The sequence below is a fragment of the Rhinolophus sinicus genome, chromosome 2 (genome assembly GCF_057876585.1).
Source record: "Rhinolophus sinicus isolate RSI-liver-muscle chromosome 2, RSI-T2T, whole genome shotgun sequence".
NCBI lineage: Eukaryota > Metazoa > Chordata > Mammalia > Chiroptera > Rhinolophidae > Rhinolophus > Rhinolophus sinicus.
Window position 1 is genome coordinate 92,252,899 of NC_142502.1, and position 14,492 is coordinate 92,267,390.

Here is a 14,492-nt window from a genome sequence, read left to right on the forward strand (position 1 = left end):
GGAAAGTAGCAAACTGATTCTTCAGCCTTGGGTGAAAAAGTCAGAAAAGGAAAAATAATATCTACCTGTACCCTCACCTCACTGGAATTATTCACTTCTCCTCATTGGAATTTTAGCTTAAGGGCTGCATTCCCTTTGCTTTATGGGGTATGACCCCAGGTGTCCAGACGCTGGACACAAAAGCTCAACAGAGTGGCATTTTGTAGAAAACTGATCTAGAACAGAAGTGCTCCACATCCCCCTAGGACATTTTCCTTCTGTGGTTTCAGAAAGATGTCAATGTCTGCTGGGAGAATCACCAGGTCTTGGGCTCTGAGCTGCTTCCTCTAACCAGGCTGATATTGACTCAAAGAGGGAGGGTCAGCAGAAAAGTATGTTTCTTTTCCCTCTTGAAGGGGGTGTGTCCTGGGCTTGTCAACCTGCAAGGGCAGCCATGTACACCAGGAGTTGCTCATGAATCAGAGGACCTGTATGCGTACCAGAGAGCAGCTGTGCTTCAGATATTAAGCCTGTTTTTTCAGACAGCGTAAGAAGTGATTGAGCCACAAGTACATTGGGGAAAGGGCTCCCCTGGGCAATGATGTGAAGAGAGGAATCACCAGGTAAGCCCAATTGCTGTGATTTGATTCCTTAGAACATGTATTACTCTAACCGGTACTCCCTGTTAATCTGAGATTACTTTTCCCTCCCTATGGGGAAGATGCTGATTGCAATATTCCATTCCTGCAGAAGGTTAAGTAAAGGAAGAGACAGTGGAAAAAGCAATGAGCAGAGACAACAGAGTTTGGTCTCTTGCTAACTATATAAATTGAGGTGATTTGCTGGGTCTCAAACTCCAGGATTCCTGACTCTTAAGCATACCCTTCGCTCTATCGATTATAACACAGCTTCCCCTATTCTCTCATACGCCTAGGAGGTAGATTGATTGGAATAAAGAAAGGTCCACCAAGGATACTTGTTAAAAATATTGATCTTAAAGCTTCCACTAATTAGAAATATATTTGCTGTAGCAATCTCTTGAAATGAAAATACGCTTAAGAGAATTAAGTTTATTTTCACTTTAGAATGAATTTGTTTAAGCTTTGGCTGAGTGAGTACTTCCCTGTTTCTTTTCCTGGACTCCAAAAACCTCTAAATTGATTGACCCTCATAACCATTTCCCCTGCTACTTCCTACAAAGAAATATAAAGTGACACTATATTTTCTGATTCACAGGCCTTTAAAATTCATAATTTTTCTTTTCCCTTTTATTCTTTTTCATGAAACATCCATTTATGTAAACCTGATCTCCTATGTAGTCCACCTATGCCAGTGAAAAAATGATGGGAAGTTATGGAAGGAGATATAGAAAGGAGGTCAAGGTGGGAGAGTTGTGGAGCAATTATGACTGGCTTTTTAATGGTAATATCCATTAAATTAAACCTTATGATACCACATATTGGCTGGAGATCATAGATATAGGAGACATAAAAAAAGAGATAAAAATACATTCTATAATTTATCAGAATATTAAGATAAGACTTTTATTATGTTCTTTCTGCTATAATAAAACTACTACGAATGATTCATAACCCTAAAAAAATAAAAACAATTTTTGCAGTAATGGCCACATAATACTTTATTCAACCATTAACAAGTAGTATAACTTTGAGCAAATTATTTTGCTTTTCTTGCTCCTGCTAATTAATTTGCAAAAATGGTAGCAATAAGCATTAAGATTTAAAATGGGGGTGTATGCATGTTGAATCTTAGAAGAGTGACTTGCAAGTATTCCTAACTCATGCACAACCACAAGTCGATATGAATTGTTGCTGATATGTCTCATAGGTACGTATGTCTTGCTTCTCTAAAAATACGGTACATTGCTTTAATATTTTAAAAAACAGGGACAGGATCTTCATTATAGGGTTTATCTCTTGCTGTGCTGAGGATAAGGGGGGAACAATATTTTTACACCCATTTGCCGTCTGATGTCATTCAATATATAATTAAATAAATGCAAATATGCTCCTAGAAAAAGTAAATGGGCACATTCATTCAAACTCATGTATAAGTGACTGATTTTAACACTTTGATTGGGAACAAGTGTAAATGAGAAGAAATAAGAGGGTACTAGGCATCAAAGGGCATTAGCAGTGGTTGGGGTGAGTGTCACAGGGGTGAATGACTCAGAAAGTGGAGGAGTGGCATTCCCTGGTCAAATGTCACTGAATTCCCAGTTGTGCTTAAGGCCACTCCTTATAAACCTTGTTCCACCCAACATAAGCATTTATATTTGCAATTTTCAAAATATCTTGCCTTGTTCTCTTTCTGAAGTTCTTTGGCAGGGAATACCCATAGCTACAGAGAAGGGGAAACCCTGCTCCCAAACACATCATGGCCTTCTCCTAAATTGCGTTTGAGCAGAAAGTGCTTATGGGATGTCAAGGTCTTCACAGTCCTGGACTGGATAGATACACAATATTAATAGCTATGAAAATAATCTAGAAACCTGGAGGGATAGTACAAAATGTCTATAGCATCGTGGTCTGAAACATACTCTCCCATGCACAGCTGGTTCTAGCTTTGCTGCGTTCCACAACCGTAGTACCCAAAACCAGTGAGAAGGGGAGGCTCTCTTACCACACCCCCTCCCCAGCAAGACACAGGTGATCTCACAGAAACTCCTGTTCAATGGCAGATGGCAACCTGGGCTCTGACATGCTGAGAATGAAATTCCAAAAGAACTAATAAGTGTGAAAGTGCCCTGGTATTTCATAGAGTTATAGCCAATTCCCCATTCACAGTCAGTTGAATAAATAAAACACAAAGAGGTGAACAGCAATGAGGTACATACCCCGAAAACTGCGCAAAACATAGTTGAATCTTGTTGAGGTGGGTAGTTATATCCTTATGGTGTCTCTGGGTCCTCAGTGCAAATGTCAGTTTTTAATCTCCAGAGGCACACAGACCTTAAAAACTCTAGTTTTGTCTTTTGTTTGTTTGTTGGTTTTGGGGGGTTGCTTTACATAAAGCCTATTAAAATAAAGACTTTAAAGTTTTTAACATCATTTCTTTATCATTTGCTTCTTCCTCATAAGATAAAATTGTAAGAATCTGAGTTCCTGTATTGTTTAGGGATAAGTAGGTGTTTACTATAAATTTGTGGTATTAGGATAGCTTGTCACAATGGAACAGATTCACACCTGCAAAGTTTTGGGTAAAGAGTCTTTGTATTAAGCAGATTATATTTTCCATGGAAACCTTTCACATTTGTGTTTGTACTTTAGCCAGATTTTGCTTGCAGACTTCCCAATACGAATCTCTTAGAGAATCAGGCTAATTATTTCTAGTAAGAAAATTAATGATAGAGTTCTCAGACATAGAATACTCTGCTCTGTTGTTGACCAAGTTAATAACTAAGCAAGTAACTAGTAAAAGAAATGACACAGATAGCGGTACAATGAAAAATTATTTGTCAGATTTTTTTTATATGACAAAGTAGCCTTTAAAATTGATAAAAATTCTCAAGGTGGTCTTGATAAAGAATAGTTTAGTCAAGAAACATAGCTGGGAAGGTGAGGGGATTAGAACGTACAAATTGGTAGTCACAAAAATGGTCACAGGGATGTTCTGAAATACAGTGTGGGGAATATAATCAGTAATGTTGTAAAGACTACGTAGGATGTCAGATGGGTACTGGACTTAACAGGGGGATCACTTCATAGATTAGATGGATGCCTAACCACTCTGCTGTATACTTGAAACTAATATAAAATAATATTGAGGTCAACTAGAATTAACATATATGGGTTAATACACACACACCTACAGTCACAGCATGTAAAGTACAGCATAGGGAATATAGCCAATGGTACTGTAACAGCTGTGTACAATGTCAGAGGGGTAGTAGACTTGGTGAGGTTCTCACTTTGTGAGGAGTGTACATGTATAACCATTATGTTGTTTTGTACACCTGAAACTAATAATAACATCAAATTACATTTTAAAAAAAAGAAAGAAAACAGTTGTGCTAACTGGTTATTCATTTGGAGGAAAATGGAAGCAAACCATTATTTCATACCAAAATGTAACATAACTCCAGAAACATTGAACATTTGTATCTATTTAAAAAATCTTAAATAAGTATTAGGAGAAAATATAGGAGAATATTTTTACAATCTTTTTATAGAAAAAAATTCTTAACATGACTCCAAGTTTAAAATCATTTAGAAAAATTGACATGTGGCTTCATGAATATTTTAAAGGTTTGTACAGAACAAGACAACAGAAAAACTTAAAAGCCAAAAAACAAATGCTGAGCCAATATCTATAACACATGTGACAAAGAGCTAATATCCATGCTATATAAAGAGTTTCTAAGAAGCAGTTCTTAAGAACAAAATGAACATTCTGATAGAAAAACTTAAATAGTCAGGCCAGAAAAAAACAAAAATGGCCAATAAACCTTGGAAAAATGCTTAATCTTACTAATAATCAAAGACATCAATATTAAAACGACTAGAAAAATTTTGCCTATCAGTTTGGCAAACATTAAAAAGATGTTGGGGACAGTGTGATGAAGCAGGTGTTTCTTACCAGGGAGTGTAAACTGGTATGAATTAGGAGGGCAATTTGGCCATGCCTATCAAAACTCAAAATGTATAAACCTTTTGAAGCAGCACTTTCATTCTAACCTAGAAAAATCCATTTGCCTTGAATTAAGGTTGCACAAGAAACTTAATAGAAGGAATGACTGAGGGCAGATGACAGGCGTCCAAACAATAAACTCTTCACGATAACACATTTGCTCTTCATCTGTAGGTACTGGGGAGCCTGGAAGGATTTTGAGTATGGATTGACGATATTTGCAGGATAGGTGGAATGCCAGGGAGCTGGTTCTATTTCTAGAAGAATTCCTTGGGAACTATAATTGAAAAACTTGTTTTTACTCGTTAGAAAATTGTAATGAAAATACTGTTAATATGCACAGCGAAACTTAAAGAGCAGATTTTTCTGGTAGATTTGAAACAAGGTTTATCAGTATAAGCAATGAATGAAAAGTCAGATACTTGTTTTACTCTTGTTGAAAATAGATCACCCCAAAAGAGTTTGTGACAACTTCAATCTGACCCTTCACATATGAAGACCCCACAAAGCCTATTCTGTAGGTCATTTCCAGTAGGGCTGATTAATTTTTTTTTATCCTTAGACAGCTGAGTATCCTGAGCCACTAATGACACTCAAATTCGTTAGGTGGATAGCTTTGAAATATCTACCAGGTCTGACAATTCAGTTCGCACACTCATCCTAGAAAAAGTGCTACATACTCTTTGCTGAATATCACTATGGTCACCTTCGAAGTACTCCCCTTGGGAATCTATGCACTGACACCAGCACCTAGTCCTCCCTTCAAAGCAATTTTGGAACTCTTTTCCTGGAATGGCCATCAGAGCTGTCATCGTATTATCCTTGATGTCCTGAATGTCATCAAAATGTCTTCCTTTCAATATTTCCTTTATCTTTGGGTAAAGAAAGAAGTCATTGGGGGCCAGATCAGGTGAGTAGGGAGGATGTTCCAATACAGCTATTTGTTTACTGGCTCAAAACTCCCTCACAGACGGTGCCGTGTGAGCTGGTGCATTGTCGTGATGCAAGAGCCATGAATTGTTGGCGAAAAGTTCCGGTCGTCTTAACTTTTTCACGCAGCCTTTTCAACACTTCCAAATAGTAAACTTGGTTAACTGTTTGTCCAGTTAGTACAAATTCATAATGAATAATCCCTCTGATAGCAAAAAAGGTTAGCAACATCATTGCAACAAGTTTGCAAACTTAATTGTCAGACCTCATAGTCTTTTGCCTGAACAGAGAGCTTATTTGTAAGGAATTTAGATGGAAATCAAATTAACAATCATGAGTTTATTAATATCATTCCTCAAGCACCAAAATGAACTGGCCCATAGTCCAAGAGAAGTATTAAATTTGGGGGGAGAGAAATTTAAGGAAATGCAATTGAAGTTTATCCTTCTTATTTTCTGCAAGTGTGAAAAAGAAATAATTCCCACGTAATTTACAAGATTACCAAAATAATAGAATCAAAACATATGAAAACATTTTGTAAATTAGAAAGAATTATTCTTATTTCTTATTATGTCACTATCACCTCCTTGAGCTGCTGTTCAGGTCCTATTTATTTAAAGCAAACAATCCAAGAGAAAACTCAGATTCTCTGGGCTTTACCCACTCTAAGTAAGCAAAGTACAGTGGGAAAGATGAGAAATAAGCCTGATCTGGAGATTCGAGGAAGGCTGGGTCCCCATTGCTAAGCTGAAGGTGTGGCTGGAAGAAAGAGTTGGCACCTTCTCTGGAATGCCATTAATTATCCTTTAGAACTTGATGATAACTTCTGCTCTACCAAACCATGAGTGACAGGAGAAAATCTTCTGTTACAAGGGTTTGGAATAGAGCCAACCCTTGAGGCTGGCAGTCAGACTTTTTACAAAGGAATTGAGCTGGACTTGTCGTCTGTGAGGAATGAACAGTTGTAGGACACCAGAACCGATGAGCTAAGAACAAACAATCATCCCATGTCTCTTCTAAGATGCCAAGAGAAGACTAAATAGATTTAAAAACCCAAATCCTTGTTAGGAGGGAACAGACAGCGGTGCTAGGCTGCCAGCACAAGCAACAGGAGAAACGCTCTCCAGCTGAAGTTCCAATGAGTGGCGAAGGGCAAACAGACTTGTGAAAAAATGTATCTTAATTTTTGGATTGGAAAGAATCAGATGAGGAGGCAGAGTCATAAACTGGACTCTGAAGGGAGATCCATTCAGGGATACAACAGAGAGTTGAAATAAGGACACTGGGAAAAGAGGCTCCAGAAACCCAACAGTTGTTTTTAAAAGTGGGTCTGGGTCACTGCTTTGGGGGTTTCTCTTACTGGCTGCAGCTACAATGCACGAACACCCCGCACGACTAGTAATAGAATCTGAATGTGAATGGATCTGAGCTTACCTTATTTTATAGGAGGAAACTGAGTCCAGCAAGTTCTTTTATTTTATTTTATTTTTTTCACTTTTACAAGTTCTAAAGGATAAGGAACAGACTTGGGGTTAGTGTCTAATTCCTCTTGGTCTCTTCCTACTATATTTATACGAGTACAATATAAACACACTAAAGCATGTTAAATATAAAATTTTACTGTGTACAAATGTTTACATAGACACTTACTGAGATTTTTAAATAGTTTAAATTATCGTCCTTCCAGAAAAAGTTTGCCTAGTTCATTAAATTTACCAAACCTCCAATTTTTTTTTTTCAGGTATAAAATTGGTTACCTTTTCTGTTCCCCACCTGTCTTTCTACCTTTCTCCTCTACTGTATCTGCCTACTTAATCCTTGAGCAAATGGCTCAAGGATTTCTATACAAAGACAGATCTCAATGCAAATGTTACCAAAAACATAAAATTAGGGGCAAAATAAAACCAATGTTTTACGGGTCCTCTGCCTGTTAAATAATCAGTTCTATTTGAGTCATGATTTCTTTTTAGATCCATCCTCGCTAGAGATCTGCTCTTTCCGTGTGTGTGTGTGTGTGTGTGTGTGTGTGTGTGTGTGTGTGTGTTACGCACATGTAAGTCCAAGACAGAGAGGAGGGAGACAACTCTATTGGGAATTCTTCTATTTATAGAGAAAGACACATAATCCCATAAATATTGATGCCAGGGAAACAACCCAAGAGTTCAACTGTGCCTAAGATTAGATTGTAGCTAAAAATGCTGGAAAGTGTAGGTGTGAGCAGTTCCAGCGAAGCACCACTGTTGATAAGGAGACTGCTGTTGACATAAATAAGTGATATCTGGAGTCCATAAATTCATAACTGGAAGAATGGGGAGACAATGGACAGACGTTTCCAGAGGCTTAATAGCAAATTCTAATGATTGTTCTCTGTGAGCTGAAGGACAGGGATTATCAGGAGTGAATTCACTTGAATGAATTCAAGGAAGTGAGGGGGGTCCTACCATGAGCAAGCCTTCCCACAGCAGCCAGTGCCAACACAGCTGTAGGTCAGGTCTCACTGACCCCCAGCTGCTGTAGGGTGAGGTGTGATGTAAACATGTGTGTTCCGATGACAACAACAGCTCCTCATCCGTGGCAAGGACACACAGATCCTGAGGTTTTTTTTGTTTTTGTTTTTGTTTTTTTAATAATCAGGACCCTTCCAGATTGAAAGGGAAGTGATGAGAATACCCCTTGGGGTATTTTGTTTGACGAGTTAATTTGACTCAGAGTTGAAGACGAATTCTGACACAATCCGACCAGGAACTATAAAAACTGGTTGGTGAGATTGAAATCCTAGTAATGCTAATATTAATAACTAACAATCATTGAGACTTACCACCTGTCAGATGTTGTTCTGGGTACTTTATATGAATTTCGGAAAAACAACAAATCATGCTGGGCAACAAATAGTGTCACACTAACAAAAAAAATATTTGTTATTTATCTGAAAATCCGTCTTTCAACTATTCCAGAGGGAGCTGTATGCACCACGGAAGTGAAGACAAAGTTTTGATTCGTTCGAGCTTGGGTCCCGAAGCCCAAAGGAGAATTCAAATCACAGGACTAACTTAGGTGCAGAGCTCTTTTTTCCCTATCCTACAACCAGTGTAGAACGATGCCTCTCAAAGCTACCTGGAGCTCAGCACCACCTGGGCGGCTTTAATAACACACATGGCTGGGCCAGGCCTGTCTTAAGATTTAGCAGGTTCAGGATGAGATGTGGGCACCTGTATTTTCTAATGAGCTCCTAAATATCTTTGTTTCTTCTCCTCCCCCTCCACCCCCACCTCCTCTCCCTTTTATATAGACCAGCTTATCATAATAGGTCTACAGGGCAGTGACTGGAAATCACTGGTCTGAAACACTGTTTATAAGTTAAAGTTTATTATTTCCAGCCAGTCCAAGGAGACAGCCCAGAATACACCCTCCAGCATGGGAGGAAGAGGAAATAAGAGGCTGCGAGTATGAGAGAGTTTCCTCACAGTGCCCAGAGCTGTCAGGCAAGTCTTTTTGAGTTGGGTTTGCAGCCTCAGGCCTGGACTCCACATGGGAGAAAGAAGATTTTTGAGGAGGTGGGGGGAGGGAGGGAGGGAGGGAGAAAGAGAGAGAGAGAGAGAGAGAGAGAGAGAGAGAGAGAGAGAGAGAGAGAGAGAGACCAGGCTTCCCATTTGGAAGCCTGGCCTTGGCACAAGAGAGAAGACAGAAGACAGAAGACAGATCACATCTACATGCCCTGAAACTGTTATCCTCTTTGAAACCACCAGCACTGCAGACCATGGTGCAGACAGTACCCAGGAATTCACATTAAAAAATTTTCCCTGGCAGTAGAAGAAAAGTGGGAAAGTGGCTAGAAAGAGCGCAAGCTCCCTCTGCAATGTGGCAGCCGTCCAAGAAGAAGGTATTGGGAAATCAGTTTAGTTGCATGTGATAATTTACAAAAAAATATATATAAACAAATAGAAAAGAAAAGAAAGAAAAATAGAAAAGATACAAGGGTAGGTCTCAGAGAAAGAATTAAGTTATTTCATAAAACTGGTCATATACATTTCATAAAACTGGTCATTTTTTGGCACAGAGGGTGCCAAAAAAATTGTAGACATATTTTAAGAAAGGAAAAAGCATTAAAATTGTAATACTCAGTATATACTGGTAACAAAAGATGAATACAAGTTACATTTGACTTCTGCAATTACAAGAGGTGCTCAAAGTGGTTACCATCAGCATCAAGATACTTCTGATTTTGGTGAGCTACTACTTGAGCAACATTGATCAAAGTGGCCACTCATACATTTTTTGGCACCCCTGGTATACATATACATATATACACATATACGTATACATATTTGTTACATATATATACTATTTGTTTTACTATGTGTGTGTAAATATATATATATTTCTTTCTATGGAGCCTAGTCAAAAATATTTGAAAGATACTACTTTAAAGCAAAATACCCATTACTTTTGCAAAGCAGAAAACACAGGCCACAGGGAAGAAGACTCAGCAGGTAAGTTCTGGGATGCAAGGTCTAGAAGAACGAGACCTAGAGTACAGGCTGCTGTGCAGAGAAAGTTAAAGCAACAGCTAGAGGAGTCTTTGCAAGCAGGAAGGTGGGGGCAGGAGGGGACCTGTCACCTAAGGGGAGAAGGTAAATCCAAAAGCAGTGTGTGTCCCATCGCCTATTTCCCATGCTTCCCTAGAAAGCCCGAGAAAAGGTCTCCACTGGCATGCGGGCCATGTCTAAGGTAGTCATTACTCTGTCTCTAATGCCTTTCCTCTTTTCTTGTAGATCAGAGAGCAAGGTGTGGGGCAGCGCTGGTGAGGATGGCAGGGTTTGTATGAAGTTTAAAGTATAGCCAGGAAGCAAGGTAAGGGAGAGCCCACCTCTGCATTTTCTTACTGCTAATCCAGGGCACTTATTCGAATGGTGGGTCCTTGAGTTTGGGAATCACAGTTTTTCATCTTTTCCTACGGAGATGTGAAAGAAACGGTCACGTCCTGTCAATGCTGTCCAATAAAATCCTTTTTTTAAAATTGTAAAATAAAACTGCACATAACAAAGCATACCATCTGAATCACTTTGAAGTACAGAAGTTCAGCGGTGTTAGGTATATACATATTGTTGTGCCATAGACTTCTAGAACTTTTTCATCTGGCAAAGCTGAAAATTCATACCCATTGAATAATGATTCCTCATTGCCTCTCCCCCGGCCACTGGCAACCACTATTCTACTTTCTATTTCTATGAATTTGACTTCTTTAGATATGTCATACAAGTGGAATCATACAGTGTTTCTTTTTTGTAATTGGCTTGTTTCACTTACTATAATGTCCTCAAGGTTCATCCATGTCATAGCATGTGACAGGATTTCCTTCTTTTTTAAGGCTGAAAAATAACATTCCATGCCTAATAAAACTTTTGGAAACGATGGAAGAGTTTTGTGTTGATGCAACCTAACAGGGCAGCCACCAGCCACACGTGGCCATTGAGCACTTGAAATGTGGCTGCTGTGACTGAGAAATTGAATTTTCCATTTTACTTTATTAAAATTAAAATTTATATTGCCCTATGTGTCTAGTGGCTAGTACATTGGACACAACAGTTCTAACTTACTGTGATTTTTTTTCATTGACATGAAATAACCTGGGTCTAAGTGATTAATTTTGTGACCATGACTATGTGCTGACTTTTGTCTAAATTATTCTGACACAACCATATATTTGAATAGTTTGTTGTTAATTACATCATCTATTAAGAAGGAAACTTGCTGGATTCATTCATTATTATTTTTATACTTCACTCAGATTCTATCCTTATATTAATGGTTCTAAGGGTCTTTATTATTATTATTATTATTATTACTATTATTATTATATCCGTGGTTATTTTAATCCTTTTTTTTTACTGAGATGAAAAGGAAACCTCAGTGAAATACAAAAAGCTGGATGTTAAACGCACCTAGTTGCAAAGTTAAGCAAGTCATGATTTTAAAATAGCCCGTGTTTAGTCCAATTTGATCGCCCAGAGGAGAGCTCTCGAGGAATTTTCTAGTAAGTTTACAAAGATAGAAATTTACTACTTTTGCAATGGGAGTGGAAGTGACAGTGTCTCAGGCGAGGTACATGAAGTGGAAAAATAATCAAACACTCAGGGCTTCTGATGAGCTCAGTTATGTTCTACCGTTGTGTCCATTTAAAATGTTTGGCTTGAATTACTTGTTTTCATGCTTCAGCCTTGCGTGGTACACCACTTGTTTGGTCACAGACTGTGAACCCAGCTGTTTCCGTTCAGCCCAGGGAAAGAAGAGGGACCTGCTAAAAATGAGAGTTCCAGTGTTCTGGCTCATCTCTTTCTTCATCATTACTGAGGGCGCTGATGGCATCTTGGGGGTGAGTTGGCATAGGTCCCATTTTTCCTGTCGACCCCCTCTCCTTTCTCGTCTGGCACTATTAGAATCTATCAATCTCTAGGCAACTGAATCTACCTAATGCGATAGACTTAGCATCAGAACCCTGGGTTCTTGTATCAACATTGCCAACATTAACTTGGTCGCCTTGGACGAGTCACTGACCTCTTGGAGCTTACACGACCTAACTGCAAAATAAAGATCTTGGACTAAACCATCTTGGAGATCTCTTCTAGATCAACACATTCATTCCTGTGGTCTCTTTGATGAAGAAAAAGCATACAGATTGGAGTTAGTAATCCTTGGACTTTCTCTTCCCTATCTCTCTGCGCTTTCTTGATGCTTTTATCTAGGACCATGGTTTTAACGTTCTCTACCCCCTGATGATTCCTAAACTTATATCTCCATCTCAGACCTCTCTCTTGAACTCCACACTCAAGTATCTACTGCCTACTTGGTATCTCCAGTTGGGTGCCCACAGGCCCCTCAACTTAATATGACCCAAATTAAACTTTTTTTAAATTAATTTTATTGGGGAATATTGGGGAACAATGTGGTTCTCCAGGGCCCATCAGCTCCAAGTCGTTGTCCTTCAATCTAGTTGTGGAGGGCACAGCTCAGCTCCAAGCCCAGTCACTGTTTTCAATCTTAGTTGCAGGGGGCGCAGCCCACCATCCCATGTGGGAGTTGAACCAGCAACCTTGTTGTTTAGAGCTCACACTCTAACCAACTGAGCCATCTGGCCGCTCCCCAAATTAAACTCTTGATTTTTTTTTCTCACCAAACCTGCTCCTCCTTTCCTATCTCAGCAACTGGTATCCCATCTCTCCAGCTGGTTAGGCACAAAACTTATTTTTATGCTTGATTCTTTTCGTAACCCATATCTAAACCATTGGCTCTTTTTTTGTTTGCTTCGGCTTTATCTTTAAAATATATCCAGAATTCAAATACTCCTCACCGTCTCCATGGATCCTTCTTTGAACCACACTTTCTTTGTCTCTCATCTCTTATGGATATTATTTCAATAACTCCTGAAATGCTCTCATGGTTTCTATGCTTGCCTATTCCCAATATGGGTACAGGATTGTGCCTTCTAAAAAATAAAGTAGAACACATCTTTCCTCTGTTCAAAACTCCCCAGTGGGTTCCCATCTCATTCAAGTAAAAGATAAGCCCTTGCCAAAGCCTGTTAAGATCCACACAAACTGCTTCCCCAGAGACACTCTCTGACCTCACTTCCTGCCCCTCTCCCCTCACCCATTCCACTTAGCTACTCTGGTCTCTTCATTTTGCCTTCACATGCCAGGCATAGTCTTTACCCAGGGCCTTTGCATGTGCTGTTCCCTCTGCCTGGAAAGTTCTTTCTCCAGGGATTCTCACTTCCCACCTCCTTCAAGTTTGTGCACAAAAGTTGCCTCAAGGAGGTTTTGCTTGCCACTTCGCCACCATCCCTGGCTCAGATTTTTGATTCATGATTCCAATTTACCTGGGAATCCAAAAAAGTCTTATGAAGTACAACACTATAAAGCCTTGCCATACTTATTGTTATCATTATTCTTTTTAACAGGGAAATGATGATATCAAAACAAAAAGAGAGCTCCTTGTGAATAAGAAAAAACATCCAGGTGAGACTCCGTTAGCGACCGTGGTACAGCAGACACTGATGCCAAGAGAATGGGATTCAAAGCCCAGTAGGAGTTCTGATTGGTTGTACGATCTCTGGCACATTATTAAACACCCCAAATCTGTAAAATGAGAATAATAGTAACCCCTACTAGCAAAACATTTGTGGGGATTAAATAATATAAAAAGGTCTAGTATCCTGTACCATACCTGCTAAGTAGCTAGCTGCTCCGTGTTCTTTCTTTCCTGCCTTGTCTTGTTCTCACAGTGTAACTAATGGGCACAGACCTCAGTCTAGGAATGAGCTGGGTTTTATATAGAACATACTTCAAGGAGACCAGAGCTGTGGGGAGGAGAAAGGAAGAATGATTAGGATTTTCTCTCTTCTTTCAGCCTTGACACCTGAACCTTGACTCTGGATGTGTCCTGAGGAAGTGTGTAAATCAGGAGGGTGAGGCAGGGTGGGTCAGAAAGCACGGGAGCCCTGGCCTGGCAGGAGTGGGAGGATGGACACATATCAGGCTATGTGGGACTCTTGGCATGTGTTTGCCCTGGAAGCTCATTTTTAGTCAATGTCTGACTGAGCGCAAGTCAGTGACGAGCAGTGTTGTACAGCCCATGACCTCTGGGCCAAATCTGATGATTGCTTCACGGTCACTTCCTTGACAGTATTTTATCTCCCAGACTGAGAAAGGAAGCTTCTGACTGTCTTCTCCTCTTTAGGCCCAGTGCAGGAATATGAGCTGCTGCTTCAATTCTCTTATAAAGATTCCAAGGAGAAAAGAGACTTGAAGAATTTGCTGAAGCTTTTGAAGCCTCCGTCATTATGGTTACATGGGTCAATGGAGATTGTCAGAGCAAAGGCGACCACATGTAAATCAGTTCTCTGGGGACTGGGAGTGGAAATGGGAGAGGTGGGT

General features: G+C 39.5%; 1 protein-coding gene across 8 annotated transcripts in view; it reads left to right on the plus strand.

Moving 5' to 3' along the window:
- The first annotated feature begins 218 nt into the window (after positions 1–218).
- ADGRF1 (adhesion G protein-coupled receptor F1) overlaps positions 219–14,492 on the plus strand; it is a 44,347-nt gene continuing 30,073 nt past the window's right edge. For 5 of the 8 annotated variants that reach the window (XM_074333041.2, XM_019734804.3, XM_019734803.3 and 2 more), the window contains exons 1-5: positions 219–602; positions 10,332–10,410; positions 11,776–11,932; positions 13,517–13,574; positions 14,296–14,445. In XM_074333041.2, the coding sequence (XP_074189142.2) occupies positions 11,864–11,932; positions 13,517–13,574; positions 14,296–14,445 (277 nt within the window). In that variant the 5' untranslated portion in view covers positions 219–602; positions 10,332–10,410; positions 11,776–11,863. Of the gene's footprint in view, positions 603–9,298; positions 9,440–10,331; positions 10,411–11,775; positions 11,933–13,516; positions 13,575–14,295; positions 14,446–14,492 lie in introns of those variants that run through there. The other 3 variants (XM_074333042.2, XM_088795672.1, XM_088795673.1) reach the window with 3 other exon arrangements.